The sequence below is a fragment of the Heteronotia binoei genome, chromosome 16 (assembly GCF_032191835.1).
Source record: "Heteronotia binoei isolate CCM8104 ecotype False Entrance Well chromosome 16, APGP_CSIRO_Hbin_v1, whole genome shotgun sequence".
Taxonomy (NCBI): domain Eukaryota; kingdom Metazoa; phylum Chordata; class Lepidosauria; order Squamata; family Gekkonidae; genus Heteronotia; species Heteronotia binoei.
In genome coordinates this window covers 45,423,077-45,437,462 of record NC_083238.1, presented here as the reverse complement: position 1 = coordinate 45,437,462, position 14,386 = coordinate 45,423,077, and the positions used below count along the sequence as shown (strand labels likewise).

Genomic DNA, 14,386 nt, shown 5'->3' with positions numbered 1-14,386 from the left:
TAAAAAACAACACAATACACAACACAATATACATACTACTCCCTACCACATCATCCCCTACCAACTACCAACCACCCACACTGGAGAGGGATAGGGGGGTTAAACATAAAAGCATTACACAGTTCAATGCTTCATCTATACATTATCCTGATATACTCTGTTTTTATATGTCTTATATCATATAACATATGTCATATATCATATATCAAAACCTATCATATATCATAACCTCTGTTTTTAACCCAGTCATATACAGGGTCCCATTCCTCCCGACATTTCTGCACATTACCACCTCTTAAAAGATAACCGGCTGGGCTTTTCCTAAAAAGAACCCTGTGTGAAACAATGGTGATGTCAGGGGGTCTGTTCGAGTGCTTCCTATGCCTGTGGGCTTCCTGGTAGGGGGGTTTCTGCTTTCCAGCCTAACCTGATTGCAGATGCCTTGTTCCCTGAGCACATAACAGAAGCCCTTGTCGTGATGAGCACAGTGCCGCTTCAGTTCACAAGACCAGTTTGCCACAAACAACATGGGAGACCAGCAAGCTGGTGCATTGGCTGGAATGCTAGACAACGAACTGGGAGACCCAGGTTCGAATCCCCACTCTGCCGTGGAAGCTTGTGGGGTGACCCTGGGCTGGTCACAGACTCTCAGCCAAACCCAGGGATCCCCAGCGTGGTGCCAGTGGGCACCCAGGTGTCTGCTGATACCTTTTCTGGTGCCAACCAAGTGTTTTTTAGGAAGTGGGTGGGACCAGATAGGGCTTTTGCTCATCAAGACTTCTGATTTGCTCTTGGAGATTTGATTGGCTGTGCATATTTCATAAAATGTTGCTTTGGCAGCAGCTGCCACCACAGCACAAGGTTCTGCACTGTGTGAAGTCAAGCTGCGGCCATCATTTTGTAGCTGGCTCCGCCTCTCATGGCAGCCATTTTGTTGCTGCACCCACCGTGCTGTGCAGGTGGGTTTTTTTGTAGCAGGAGCTCCTTTGCATATTAGGCCACACACCCCTGATGTAGTCAATCCTCCAAGAGCTTACAGTAGGCCTTGAAAGAAGAGCCCTGTAAGTTCCAGGAGGATTAGCTACATCAAAGGGTGTGGCCTAATATGCAAAGGAGCTCCTGCTACACAAAAAAAGCCCTTATGCTGTGTCAGAATTTCAAAGGTGACTCCTGGCTCAAAAAGGTCAGGGGACCCAGGGCCTGAACTATCTCATAGGGTGGTTGTCTTGAAGATAAAATGGAAGCAGGGCTGGCCCCAGACTGTCTGGTACCCTAGGCAAGGCTAACTTCTGCCCCCCCCCTCCCCTGATAACACCAGTGAGTCACATTGGTTGCACCCAGTCTTGGTGTCCCCAGAAGGCAAACACCCTAGGCAACCCCTGAATGGAAGAGGGGGAAGCAGAATTGTAATCTCCTTTGGGGGTAGAAAAATGGGGTATAAGTAAATCCTATAAATAAATACCCATTGTCTGAGCCTGGATTCAGACTGAGTGGTGTCGGGACACTACATAATGATGGTGTGAATGAATTGTCTCCAGCCAGATCCTCTGGACACCTCTGGCACGCTTGCATGCGTTGTGTTCCAACTCATAGTGTCTCAGCTGGTGGAGGTTGTACCCATGCCAAACTCTGTGCTCCTTGGCTCTACAAATGGTGCTGCAGAAGTCCAAAAAGCAGCTCTGACCGAGAGGCATGCTCAAAATCTGTGGGTTTTTTTCATGTGCATGTGTGAACCTGGAAGTCATGGTGACTCCTACTGGGCGCCTGGAGGATATTCAGGGAGGTGGCTGAATAAAGCCTGCCCCTGCCTCCAGCTCTGGTACTCCAAGGAGGCCTCTCATCCAAGTACTTGCCAGAGTCAGCCCTGCTTAGCTTCCAAGACTGGATGAAACCAGGCTTGCCTGGGGCTATTTAGGTCAGGGCTCACAGTCAATGTCTGACTATGGCCACATGTGTCCCCCTCACTTGGCACAAGGAACACTTCCTGTGCCTGAGATTCTTATGAGAATCAGCCTCCAAGACCCACTGGACCTTGCTTCCAACAAATACGCCGAGGAACAAACTGAAAGCGGGTGGATTTCTTGGGCTGAAGCACAGCTAGCGCTTCATCAGGCAGCCTTCCGCTAGCCTCTCTTGAACCCAGTGGCTGCTGACCCTTGGAAGGGCACCAGGGTCTTCTTTGGCGTCTCAGGACAAGGGTCTCTCTCGCAGGGCTGAAATCTTTTACCTGTTTTGGCCTCCTCCCAGAACCAGTAGGTTTGTTTATCACAGTGCTGACAATTTGCAGGGTGTTACAGCGAAAACAGCACGTCTCCTGCCAGGCAGGAAAGCATGACTTGTGTCTCTCTCTGCGTGGGTGGTGTTTTGGAGCACCGGGTTTTGTTTCCCCCCCCCTCCCCGTTTTGGAGAAAGCCGTTAGGTACTGGGGCTAGGGTTGTTCCACGCCCCCTTTCTTCTGGAAAGCCCCATCTCCTTGACCTGCCTGTGTGTGCGTGTGTGTCTTTCCCACACCCCTGCATACACGTATCTGCCCCAGCCACCACTGCTAGGTCAGAATGGCGCCACCTGTGGGGGAATTCAGGGGCAGACTGGGTCTAAAAATACTGCTTGCCAGGAGACATAGGGGGCCAAATTACAAGGCTATAATTTAATTCGTACAGGAAATAAATAAAATTTTCAAAAAAAAATACGTAAGTGGAAAAAAGGTACAAATAAAACTTTTGCGAAATAAATGTATATATATTTAGTAATTATTGTACATATATTGTACATATTACTGGCATTATACAGTAGATACTAAATGTAAATATAGATTGGCGTTTTCTCCAGAGGAGCTGATCTCTGCCAGCTGGAGACCAGTTGGAAAAGCGGGAGATCCCCAGGCCCCACCTGGAGGCTGGCAACCCTAAAATACAATGTCAATTTAGCTGCATTCCAGTAATGATATTGGGACTTCTATTTTCAAGCTACTAAAAGGTCATTAACATTTGTAACATCTTGTCTAATGCTTAAGGGGGCCCACTTCATCAGGGGCCTACAGGGCCCACTTGCCATCGGGCAAGCTGACCTCCTGGCCCCTCTGCCACTGGCGGGGATGCCCCGGGTAGCCGCTGCGGGCGAGCGCGGAAGCAGCCAGCCAGCATTAGCAAAGGGACCTGTTGCTTTCGCCAAGGGCGAGGCGCGGGCTTCTCAGCCTGGTGAAGGTTTGGGCGGCTGGAGGCCGCTCGGAGCAGACCCAGAAGGACCCCAGCCGGGGGGCCGGGCCAGTGCAGGACGGGGAGGGGTCGGTCCGCAGGCGCGGGGCTGCCTTTTCGCGCGCCCCCCCTCTCCGGGTGCGTGTTGTGGAAATGAGAAACATGGAAGGGGCGGGCCCTGGGCGAGCGTGTAATCGGATAGCTCTGCCTTTCTGTCTGACATCCACATGCTGCGCTGCCTGAAAAGGCTGCGTGGAAGGCGAGAGGCAAGCAAAGGCAGCGGAGAGGGCGCCGGCACCGCACCGCCGACAGCAGCAGCGGCAGGCGAGGGAAGCAGGGGACGCGGGAAGAGGCGAAGAGGGAGCCGGCCGCCCAGCCTTTGCAGCAACAACTCCCGCCGCCACGACCAGGCGCTGCAGCCCCGGAGCCGCGAGAAGAAGCGGCGGCGCGGGCTGCCCGGGGGAAAGAAAACGCCTCTTGGCGTGCGCCACTGCCCAGCGGCGCCTCGGAGCGCACCGGTGCCAAGCGCGCGGCGTTGCGCTCGCCCTTCGGAAGCTGGCGATGCCCGGGCGCCGGGGGTGGTGATGCCGCCGCCTTGAAGGGAAGCCCCGGAGCGCCTCTCCGCGCCTCGATCCACGCGTCTCCGGGAGCAGAGCGGTGCCGGCAGCGGCGCCCGGATCGCCGCCTGGAGTTTCGCTCCCGCCGAGGCCGGACGAGGAAGCGAGGCGGGCGGGCGGGCGGCGGCGCATTTCTCCGGGCGAGGGATCGAAGCGCTCGCGGAAGGGAAGCCCCCTCGGAGGCAGCGCCGCTCGGCGGGGATCGCCCCGCTGCCGCCCAACATGGATACGTTTCCTCTCCTTTGGGGATTTGTATGTCTCTTCGTGGCCGGATCGGGAGCCCTGGCGCAAGCAGGTAAGGCGCAGCCTCCTCTCGGAACAGCAGCCCGCAGCAGCTGGGCTTGGCTGCGGGGGGGGGGGGGGGGCGGCGGCGAGGCTGGCTGGCGCGGCCAGGTTCTCCCGAGGACCCCCTCCTGGCTTCGGGCACAAGTTTGGCGTTGGCCCTTGGGTGGACAGGGCGCGTGGCCAGACAGCAGGAGGATGTGTTCGGGGGGAAGCGTTTGTGCTCGGCTGTCACATCTGGAATAAATCAAAGGTTTAAAAATACTACAAAGTCCGCTCGCCTTCCGATCCCCCCCCTCCCGGGTGCGGAGGATGCTTGCTGCTTTTGTGTGTGTGTGTGTGCGTGTGCGCGCAAGAGGCACACGAGTCTCCGCGCGTCTTCAGCCAGAAAGCCAGGCGACCGGTGGAAGTGGAGAGAGCCCATTTCACAGATGGGACTGTCGTGGTTTGCCCCTCAAAAAGGAAGGCGGGAGGGGGGAGAGAAACCCACGTGCTTCCCGAAGGGGAAAAACTATTTCTGTAGGTGACTTGGGAAAGGTGGTGGGGGGGGGGGGGAGAATTGTGTGAACATCAATTCTGCCTGGCAGAAGGCCGTCTTGGGGAATGCCTTTTTGGTGGAGACGGGAAGAGAACTAGATAGGCAGACAGACAGATAGGAAAGAAATGGATGGATGGATGGATGGATGGATAGATAGATAGATAGATAGATAGATAGATAGATAGATAGATAGATAGATAGATAGATAGATAGATAGATAGATAGAACGAACCATTCTGGGCAAGAACTGGACAGCCATATGAAGTGCCCAGGAAACTTTTCCTTCCTGCACTTAGTCGCCCCAAGATGGGGGCGTGAGGGGAGAGAAGGAATCCAGAACCCTTCGGGGGAGATCGGAGCAAGGCAAATCCAAGTCCAAACCCATCCAGAAATATTCGCCAAAGAGAAAGCAGTCTCCCCCCCCCCCCCGCCCCTTCTCCAACTCTTTCCCCGCGTCTGGTTCCCGAAGGAGCCTGGAGCTAATCCCCGTTTACTGGCGAAGAGGGCGCGCTAAACCCGTCCGCTGTTAATTACTCCGGCGGAGATCTGACGCTCATTTCCTCCGAATTAGCCACCGAGCAGGCAGTGGAAACGCAGATAAGGCAGATCAGAAAGGGGGGAAACAACAGGATTTGGGGAAGGCGGAGGGAGGGGAGCGGGAAGGAGAAGCGCTGCAAAACAACAGCTGAGGAGGGGAGGGGGAAGAGATGTATTGCCCCCCAGCCGCTCCTGCAGGCAGCTCGAGGCGGGTAGAGGTTGCGGCTTGCAGCGCCGGTCTAGCGGTGCCGCGCTCTGCTCCGAGCCCACGGGAATCTACGGGTCCGGAGGAGTGAACCTCTGCGGAAGCCCGCGCTGTATATGCTTCAGCCCCGCTGAATCCATCTGAGACTGGCTCTCTAGGACTTAAGAGCCGAGCAGCCCTCTCCTGGGCTCCCTTTGCTCGGGAGTAGGACTCAAGGCACACAATAGGGCACCTCCCCCCCCCCCCCCCACCAGGGCCGGCATTGCAGGTTGAATGATCCGCGCCATCGATTTGCAGGCGACAACCCATTTCGCTGATGCGCAAAGCGAGGCCGAGGTCTCCTTGGAGAGAGGCGGCGCCCCCAAGCTGATTGCTCGTGCCCAGCATAGCTTAGATAAGGCCCTCTGGGTATGCGCAGAGTGTCTCTTTTCCCCCCTGGGGAACCTGAGCCCGTAAAATTGGCAGCCTCCCGGCAAGGCCTGGAAATCTCCCGGATTTCCCGTTCATCTCCCGACGACAGAGAGCAGTTCCCCTAGATGAAATGGCCACTTTGGAAAGGGGACTCTGGCGTTAGACCCTGCTGAGGTCGGCCCCCTCCCTCCCCAGCCAGGCCCTACACCCAAATCTCCAGGAATTGCCCCACGGAGGTGGCGACCGTACTCGGAGACATTTCTCTGAGGCAGAAGGCGGCGATTGGCTTGAACTCAGGCGCCTCTCCTTGGAGAGACGGAGGCCCGGAGCAGAGCAGAGGCTGGGAAAAGGGGACCGGGAAGGGCGAAAGGGTTCCCGGGGCTGCCTCGGCTGAAGGCGGCGCCTGGAGGATCCCGTTTGGCCCGCCTGTCTGGCCCGAGCAGCCTGGTGTCCTCCTCGCCGGCCTGCAAGAGCCGAGAAGGCGGCTCTGCGTGGTCGCCCGAGAGGCCGCCTTTGCCTTGCGGCGATGGGGTGGCAGGCACACAGCCTGGGGCGGGTCGTCGGCGGGGCTCTCGGGTGCGCTGCGCTCCCGCCTCTTGGTTTGGCCCGGGCTGCGCGCTCTCGTCTTGTCGGGCGGCCCCTGCCGGGGAGTTTGGGCGCCCTGCGGCTGGGAGCGAGGAAAGCCCGCCCGCCGCTCTCGTTGGCCTGACTCCAGGGTTGCGCCAAGCAGGAAAGGCCCGGCCGGCAGGCCACGTTTCTCTCCAGGGGAACCCCTGCTCCAGATCTCTCCCTTCCGCGCCCGGCTTGCGTTGCCGCAAACGCGCCTCTCCTCTCGCCCCGCTGCGCCCAGTCCGGGAAAGAAGGGCCGGCCACTGGCTCCAACGGTCAAGGCAAAGCGGGTGGGCGAGGAGAGGCGGCTGACCCGGGCTGATCTGGGCCAGGGTAATGGCTGAGTGGCCTTCTTTCCAAACCCAGAAGCCCAAGAACCCCAGAGAGGAAGTGCCTGGGAGATGACCACGGGGATGCCAGCCTCCAGGCGCGACCTGGGGATCCCCCTTGAATTACCAAGCGTCTCCAGACTGCAGAGATCAGTTCCCTTGGAGAACGTGGCTGCTGGGGAGGGTGGACTCTAGGGCATTGCGCCCCCCACTGAAATCCCTGCCCTCCCTATGCTCCACCTCCCCTCCCCAAATCTCCAGGAGTTTCCCACCCCGCTGGTGGCTACTAGGTCGGTGGAGAAAACCGGAAAGGGAGCTTTTTCGAGGAGTTATTGGGTTATTTTCGCAGCGCACTCTTGACCTGCCTCGGAGACTGCTGCCATCTACGAGTCGCTCAGAGGCCCAAAGGAGAGGGGAAGGGGGAGCGCAGAAATCCCCGACCGGCCCTGTGCGCCCCTCCGCCTGCAGCCGGAGCCTTGCGCACGAGGGGACTGCGCGCTCGCCCCGAGAAGTTGGCACAAGCCGAGGTCTGCGTCGCCGTCCGCTCCGCCGCCCCCTTCGGGAAATCTCCCCTGCTGCTGATTCGCTCCTCCCGGCCCGGCCCGGCCCGGCCCCGCTGCTTTGAGCCCAACCGGCGGCAGGGGAAGCCGGAGCCGTGTGATTGGCGAGGGGAGGGAAGGGAGGCGGCGCAGCCGGGCGGATCCGTAGCCAAGCCAGGCGGGCTCCCGGATCTTTGGCAGCGGCGAGTCGCTGCGGAGAGGGCTCCCGCCTCGTGGGCGACTGCAGTGGCCTCGGCTGGGCGCGCTCGCGAAGCCCCTTCCTCTCTCCTCCTCCTCCTCGCCCGGGCGCAGGCAAGGGCGCAACGGCCAGGTGCGCGGCGCCGCTGCTCCAAGGGACGCGCGCTTTCCATCCCGGCCCAGTTGTTGCGCCTCCATTTCTGCAGGGGCGGGGTGGTGGGAACCGGCTGGGAGGGTGGAGCTCGGCGGGGCGGCCCGGCCGGCCCCGTTCCCCTTGCAGCCTGCTGTAGCGCTCGAGCTCCCCTTAGGCCGCCCCGCACAAGCCCGGCTACTGGCGGGAAGGAACTGGGGCGCACGTGTTGCGATAGCCTGTGCATTCCCCACGTACACGCCAGCCCCCTCCCCCCCCCGCCGGAATCCGTCGCCTGGTTCATCTACGGCTGGGTTGGGGCTTATTCCCAGCGCGTAAAAGCCCACTTTTGGGTAGAGCGCATAGGCGCGGGTATGTGTGTGTGTTTAGGTGTCGCTTTCTTCCCTGTTACTTGCAAGCAACGCTCCCTCTGAGCTGTGGAGCAGGAGTGGCCAAACTTGCTTAATGGAAGAGCCACATGGAATAAATGTCAGATGTTTGAGAGCAGCAAAACAAGAACGTTAGATGTTCGAAAGTCGCAAGGAAGGGAGGGAAATAGATCGGGAGAGGGATGAGGGAAGGAGAGATGGAAAAAAAGCAGCTTTAACTTTAAATACCACTGGCTGGCTTGGCTTGGTGAAGTGACTTAAAGAGACAAATGCTTTCTCCAAGCCAGCCGATGGAGTGGTGGCGGCTTTGAGAGCCACACAATATGTGTGAAAGAGCCACATGTGGCCACCCTTGCTGTGGAGTCTTGTGGGCCAAAATTCTTATTTGTGAGCTATTAGCGTTAAACTGCCCCGTGATGCAGAGTGGTAAAGCTGCAGTACTGCAGTTGGAGCCCTCTGCTCACGTCCTGAGTTCAATCCCAGCGGAAGCTGGTCTCAAGTACCCGGCTCAAGGTTGACTCAGCCTTCCATCCTTCTGAGGTCAGTCAAAGGAGTACCCAGCTTGCTGGGGGGGGGGGAGTGTAGATGACTGGGGAAGGCAATGGCAAACCACCCCGTAAAAAGTCTGCTGTGAGAATGTTGTGAAAGCAGCGTCACCCCAGAGTCGGAAACGACTGATGCTTGCACGGGGGACTACCTTTACCTTTACCTTTAACATTATAGCTGTGAGCAAGCGATTTGGCCACTGCATAAATTAGTTGGCTCCATGGCCATTTTCCCTGAGCGAAGACAAAAATGTGTGAGCAGGAGGCTAAAAACCGGTGAGCTCGCTCACGCTAACTCAGCTTAGAGGAAACACTGCTTGCAAGATGCTTGAAGGTGGAGTGGGGAGGGCCAGGCCGGCTTGCGGAAACCATCTGGAGCAGATTTGTTCTGCAACTTTTTTGGATTGTTGCAATGCACCTGTTTGTGGCACTTAATGGCCTGGGTTTTGGGGAGGGGGAAGGGATTAGACGCTGTTGGCTTCCTTGATGGGGACTAAAGGAGAGAGCCCCCTTGGACTTCCCCGGTGCTCTGACGCTGCGCATGAGAAGCGTCTTAACTTCGCTTTGCAGCTGCCTGTCCTGACGGCTCTTGTGAGCCAAGAGGATTGATTTTTTTTTGCCCGCACATGGAAGGAGCACTGCAGCGCATGATGTAACTTTTTCTTCTCCCCCCCCCACCGCTCTGGGAATTTCCCATATTGTTAAATTCCAGCTAAAGCCTGATGGAAACCAAATGGCATTGTGAACGTAGTTAGGAGAGGTGTAAATCAGGTGACTTGGCTTTGGGCCAGCAGTGACCTGGTGTAACAGGCAAGCTTGCTTCTTCCCCCCTTCCTTCTTGCACATGGGCCAAGGCACAGCCACTAAGAACCGGTGGGATTCCAGAAAGCTACTTGAGAGGAGAGGAGGAGGAGGGCTGGCTCTTTTTTACCACTTGGCATTGATTTGCTTGGGCCACTGAAGCAGAAACGAAACCCAGACAATCTATAAAAATTCTATTAAGACAAAGATTACCCACCCAAACAAAATACCTTCGGAGGCAAGACAAAACAGCCTCCCCGCAACACCAGTCCCAAAGCAGTTCCGTTAATGGCTTTCCCCATACCCGATCGAGGTGGAACATGGTGTGGGAAGCTGTTTTAATGGTTGAGTCAACAAATCAACATGAAGAAAAGGTGGTGTGCACAGTGGGGAGGGGGGGAGGATGTTTTGCAGGCTGCAGCGGAGCCCAGATGTGGCTTCACATGGAATTTAATTTGGCACAGTAGGGATAACATGTTTGGGGAGAAAGGGGGCTTCCTTAGAAGATGGGGAGGCAGAGAATGTATTGATGGCCAAAGCTACCTCCCTCTGAGACGCCTTAGAATCTTGGGAAACTTGCCGTTCGTTTATATTCAAGTTAAGTGTCTAGTCCTCAAGCTTCAAAGTCTGAAACGGTGGACAAGCCAATGCCAAAGGCCTACGTAAAGAAAAGAAGCTCTGTTGTCTTGAAACTCTCAAGATTTGTAAATCCCAAGAGTTTTTTTCAAGAGTCGGCAGACACACACTTTTTTGCATTTGAGATTCCAGAGAGTATTGCAGTATCCACCAGTTGTAGTTTAGCACCTGTTGTGTTCATAAAAATTACATGCAAACTGCATGAATGACCTGTAATGACAGCACGAAGATTAACTGCAGCTCTCAAGCCTGGTGATTTATTTCTGGTCCAGTCCTTGAACATATGAAGCTGCCTTCTACTGAATCAGACTCTCGGTCCATTAAAGTCAGTATCGTCTACTCAGACTGGCAGCGGCTCTCCAGGCTGAGGTTTTTCATGTCTATTTGCTTGGACCCTTTTTAGTTGGAGGTGCCGGGGATTGAACCTGGGACCTTCTGCTTACCAAGCAGATGCTCTGCCACTGAGCCACCGTCCTTGGTGCTGCTTTTGATCTAGTTCTGCAGACCTGCTCTTGAGTGGGTTGCCAACTTCCAGGTGGGGCCTGGAGAATGTGGCTGCTTTGGAGGGCAAGCTCCTTGGCGCTACACTGAGTAGTGTCCCAAGGGCTCCACCCCAGATCTCAGGAATTTCCCAATCTGGAGCTGGCAGCCCTACTTGAGGAGAAACGGATAAAAAGAAGTACTTCTTCACCCAAAGGGTGATGAACACGTGGAATTCACTGCCACAGGAGTGGCTGGCAGCTGCAAGCATAGACGGCTTCAAGAGGGGATTGGATAAGCATATGGAGCAGAGGTCCATCGGTGGCTATTAGCCACAGGAATCAAAGCAAGAGTCAAGTTGCATCATTAAGACCAACAGAGTTTTATTTAGAATGTAAGCTCTCATGTGCTAGAAGCACACTTCATCAACTTGACTCTTGCTTTGTTCTGCTTCAGATCAACATGGCTGCCCACCTGGATCTATTAGCCACAGGGTATTGTTGGAACTCTGTCTGGGGCAGTGATGCTCTGTATTCTTGGTGCTTGGGAGGGGCAGTAGTGGGAGGACTTCTAGTGTCCTGGTTCCACTGATGGGCCTCCTGATGGCACCTGGGTTTTTGGCCACCATGTGTCACAGAGTGTTGGACTGGATGGGCCATTGGCCTGATCCACCATGGCTTCTCTTATGTTCTTAGAAAGAAACATTTGCTGCAGAAACTTAAAGTGGCTAGTGTGGGAGTGGGGTTTTTTTGGGGGGGGGGATCTGGACCATTCTTGATCTCCTGCCACCCTCCGAAGTAATTGCTGTTGCAAATGAGCCTCTCTCTCCCTTGCTGCTTTTCCCATGGGAGGAGGAAATGGTAGCTAATGCTTCATTTCGGCTGATTGATTTCTCCTTAATACCGGCATAAAGTTAATAGAGGAGAGGAGAGCTGTGATTAAGCCATATCGCCCCAGCTGCTTGACTTGGTTTGATTGAATCTCTGCTCTTTACAAATACAATCAGAGAGGCCTGAAACTTGTTTAGGCTCAACAAGGCTGTTCGCGGTTAAGAAGAGGGAGTGAGAAAAGGAAGCCACGGAGCAGATCGAACCTGACGGAGGGACCCTTGACCAATGTTCCCTCTAAGCTGCAGAGTCTTGTGAGCAAAAATTCTTTGTGAGCTCCTGGCATTCAAGTTGTGAGCAGCTGCATAAATTAGTGTGCTCTGGGGTCATCCTTTCTCAGCTAAGACAAAAATGTGTGAGCCGGAGACTAAAAAACTGCAATCTAGCTCACACTAACTCAGCTTAGAGGGAATGCTGCATCTGACTTCAACAGGACGGCTTCAGTGTGAGTGAGTCAAGGGGTTCCATAAGTGTTCTCAGGACTTTTTGTGTAGAAGGAACTCCTTTGCATATTAGGCCATGCCCCTGATGTAGCCAGTCCCCCTGTAAGGAGAGCGCTGTAAGCTCTTGGAGGATTGGCTGCATCAGGGGTGTGTGGCCTAATATGCAAAGGAGCTCCTGCTACAAAAAAACCCTGAGTGTACTTGATCGAGATAATATTGAGATACCCGTCTCCAAATTGGATGCCCAGAATTACTGCTCATCTCCAGACTGCAGGGATCAATTCCCTGGAGAAAATGGATGCTTGGGAAGATAGGCTCTGTGGCATGGTCCCCCACCGAGGTCCCTGCCCTCCCCAGAGCTCCATCCCCAAATCTCCAGGTGTTCTGTAACTTGGCTCTGGCAGCCATTCCCCTCATGGCTTTTTCTGTAGCAGGAGCTCCTTTGCATATTAGGCCACACCATGCTGATGTAGCCAATCCTCCAAGAGCTTACAGGACTCCTCTTACAGGGCCTACTGTTAACTCCAGTGGGATTGGCTATATCAGAAGGGTGTGGCCTAATATGCAAAGGGAGTTCCTGCTACAAAAAAGCTGTTTCCCCTCAATCCCCTGCTGGAGGCTAGGATGGACCTGGCAACCATACAGTGATATAAGATGGGGATTTTGACAACTTGCTTTCATGGGGGGGGGGGGCGGGTCTGTGGATCTTCTGGGATGACTGCTGGGCTCCAGTTCCCCTGGATTGAAAGTGCTACTGAACTCCAACTTTGTAAGTAAAAGGGAGTGAGGAAAGAACATACAGTCTCGGGTGCCAACGTGAGCTTTTGCACTGGGTGTGTGTGTTGCGGGGAACAGCCACTTGAGAAACTCCTTTGCCGTCAGTGGAGTTTTCTGGCACACTAATTTGAGTCCAGCATTCGTTGAAAGGCACCTGATGGAGAGCCCCAGGAAGTGAAGCTTATCTGGCCGTCCCCGGAGGAGTGAGCGGTGGCTTTCTTCTCCTGCACCAGTCCTGACCCAGACAGACCACATCAGAGAGAGGGAGTGTGGGAGTTTTCTCTTCTGGCTCTTCTCCTCTGCCCTTTTGGCTTGTTTCTCCCAATTAGTGCTTGTAATTCAGAGGAAGGACATCTGGCGGTTTCGGCGTCAGGTAGAGACTGTAAGAAACTCCCGTGCTGTATGCAGGTGGGCGCATTGCTGGGCAGGCCCAGGGAGAGGCCTTCATCTTCCAGCTCCGAAGCACACGATTGGGCAGCTTCAGCGACTGGAGATCAAAAGTTCCTTCATTTATAAAAGCGGGAAATTGCACATGAAGTCTGAAGGGAGAAAGGAATGAAGCAGGAAGGATGGGGGGGAAAGAGTCATGTTTTTTTCCTGTTTGCACGTCAGCTTCATGGAGCTTGAACGAAGCTGTCTAGCAGTCCAGCCCGCAAAGCCACATGCCCTGTTGAACATCGGCCTACAGAATCCAGGCGCTGGCATGCTGTGGTCAGAAAGAGAAGTTGCCTGCCAAGCATCATACAAAACCACCTATGTTTATCCACAGTGGATACTTATTGCTCAGGTGAATTATATGAGCACAGCTTGGATTGCTCAAGTGAATTAAAGTAAAAGGTAGTCCCCTGTGCAGGCACCAGTCGTTTCTGACTCTGGACTGATGTTGCTTTCACAACGTTTTCACAGGAGACTTTTTTACGGGGTGGTTTGCCCTTGCCTTCCTCAGCCATCTACACTTCCCTGCCCCCAGCAAACTGGGTCCTCATTTTACCGACCTCGGAAGGATGGAAGGCTGAGTCAACCTTGAGCCGGCTACCTGAACCCAGCTTCCACTGGGATTAAACTCAGGTCATGAGCAGAGCTTGGGCTGCAGTACTGTAGCTTTACCACTCTGCCACAGGGTGAATTAGACCCCATCAATTACTTGGGGAAGGCAAAAATGACTTCCATTCTCAGTTTCAAAGGAACGAGGCTGCCGGGAGATGTAACTAGGGAGAAGGCCTTCCCTTCACCAAGTATCCACTGTGGATAAATATCCTTATAATGCTCAGAATTATTCCTGAGGACTACTAGGTTTATCTGTGAACCAGATGTGCTGGCGGTACTCTGCTGCATGTTCATATTGGCCCAGGTAGAATGCGGGGAACATGAAATGTATTTGTTTACTTCATCCAAACCCCACATTTCTCCCCATGGAGACCAGAAACAGCTTATTTTTCTGGGCATGGAGCAGGGGGCTGCTGGCCTCTGTGTGTATATGTCGGTTATTTGTGATTTTCCTGTGTTGTGTTGGGGGTTGGACTAGATGACCCTGGAGTCCCTTCTAACTCTGTGATTATCCCCTCCTCCATTTTATGGCTTTCTTAGTTTCGCCCAGACTGGAACTCAAAAATGCTGTAAGGTTGCCTCTCATATGAACTTCCAGAATTTTTGAAAAGATATTTCGCTTTGGGAGACATTTGGAGGGGAATTAAGTTTTGTTTCTTCAGCGTACATGGATTGGCCTTCATTTTTTGTTTGTTTGGTTGTCTAGCAGCTGTTTTCACTGCTGCCAAGTGTTTTGCTATGTTTTAGTTCTGAATGGCTTGAAATGTTCTTTTTAGGGAATACATCTGTATG

General features: G+C 54.4%; 1 protein-coding gene across 2 annotated transcripts in view; it reads left to right on the top strand.

Annotated features, from left to right (window-relative positions):
* The first annotated feature begins 3,978 nt into the window (after positions 1–3,978).
* The window catches only part of NRP2 (neuropilin 2), a 312,308-nt gene continuing 301,900 nt past the window's right edge, over positions 3,979–14,386 (top strand). For both annotated transcript variants that reach the window (XM_060256874.1, XM_060256875.1), the window contains exon 1: positions 3,979–4,106. In XM_060256874.1, coding sequence (XP_060112857.1) covers positions 4,034–4,106 — 73 coding nt within the window. In that variant the 5' untranslated portion in view covers positions 3,979–4,033. The remainder of the gene's footprint in view (positions 4,107–14,386) is intronic.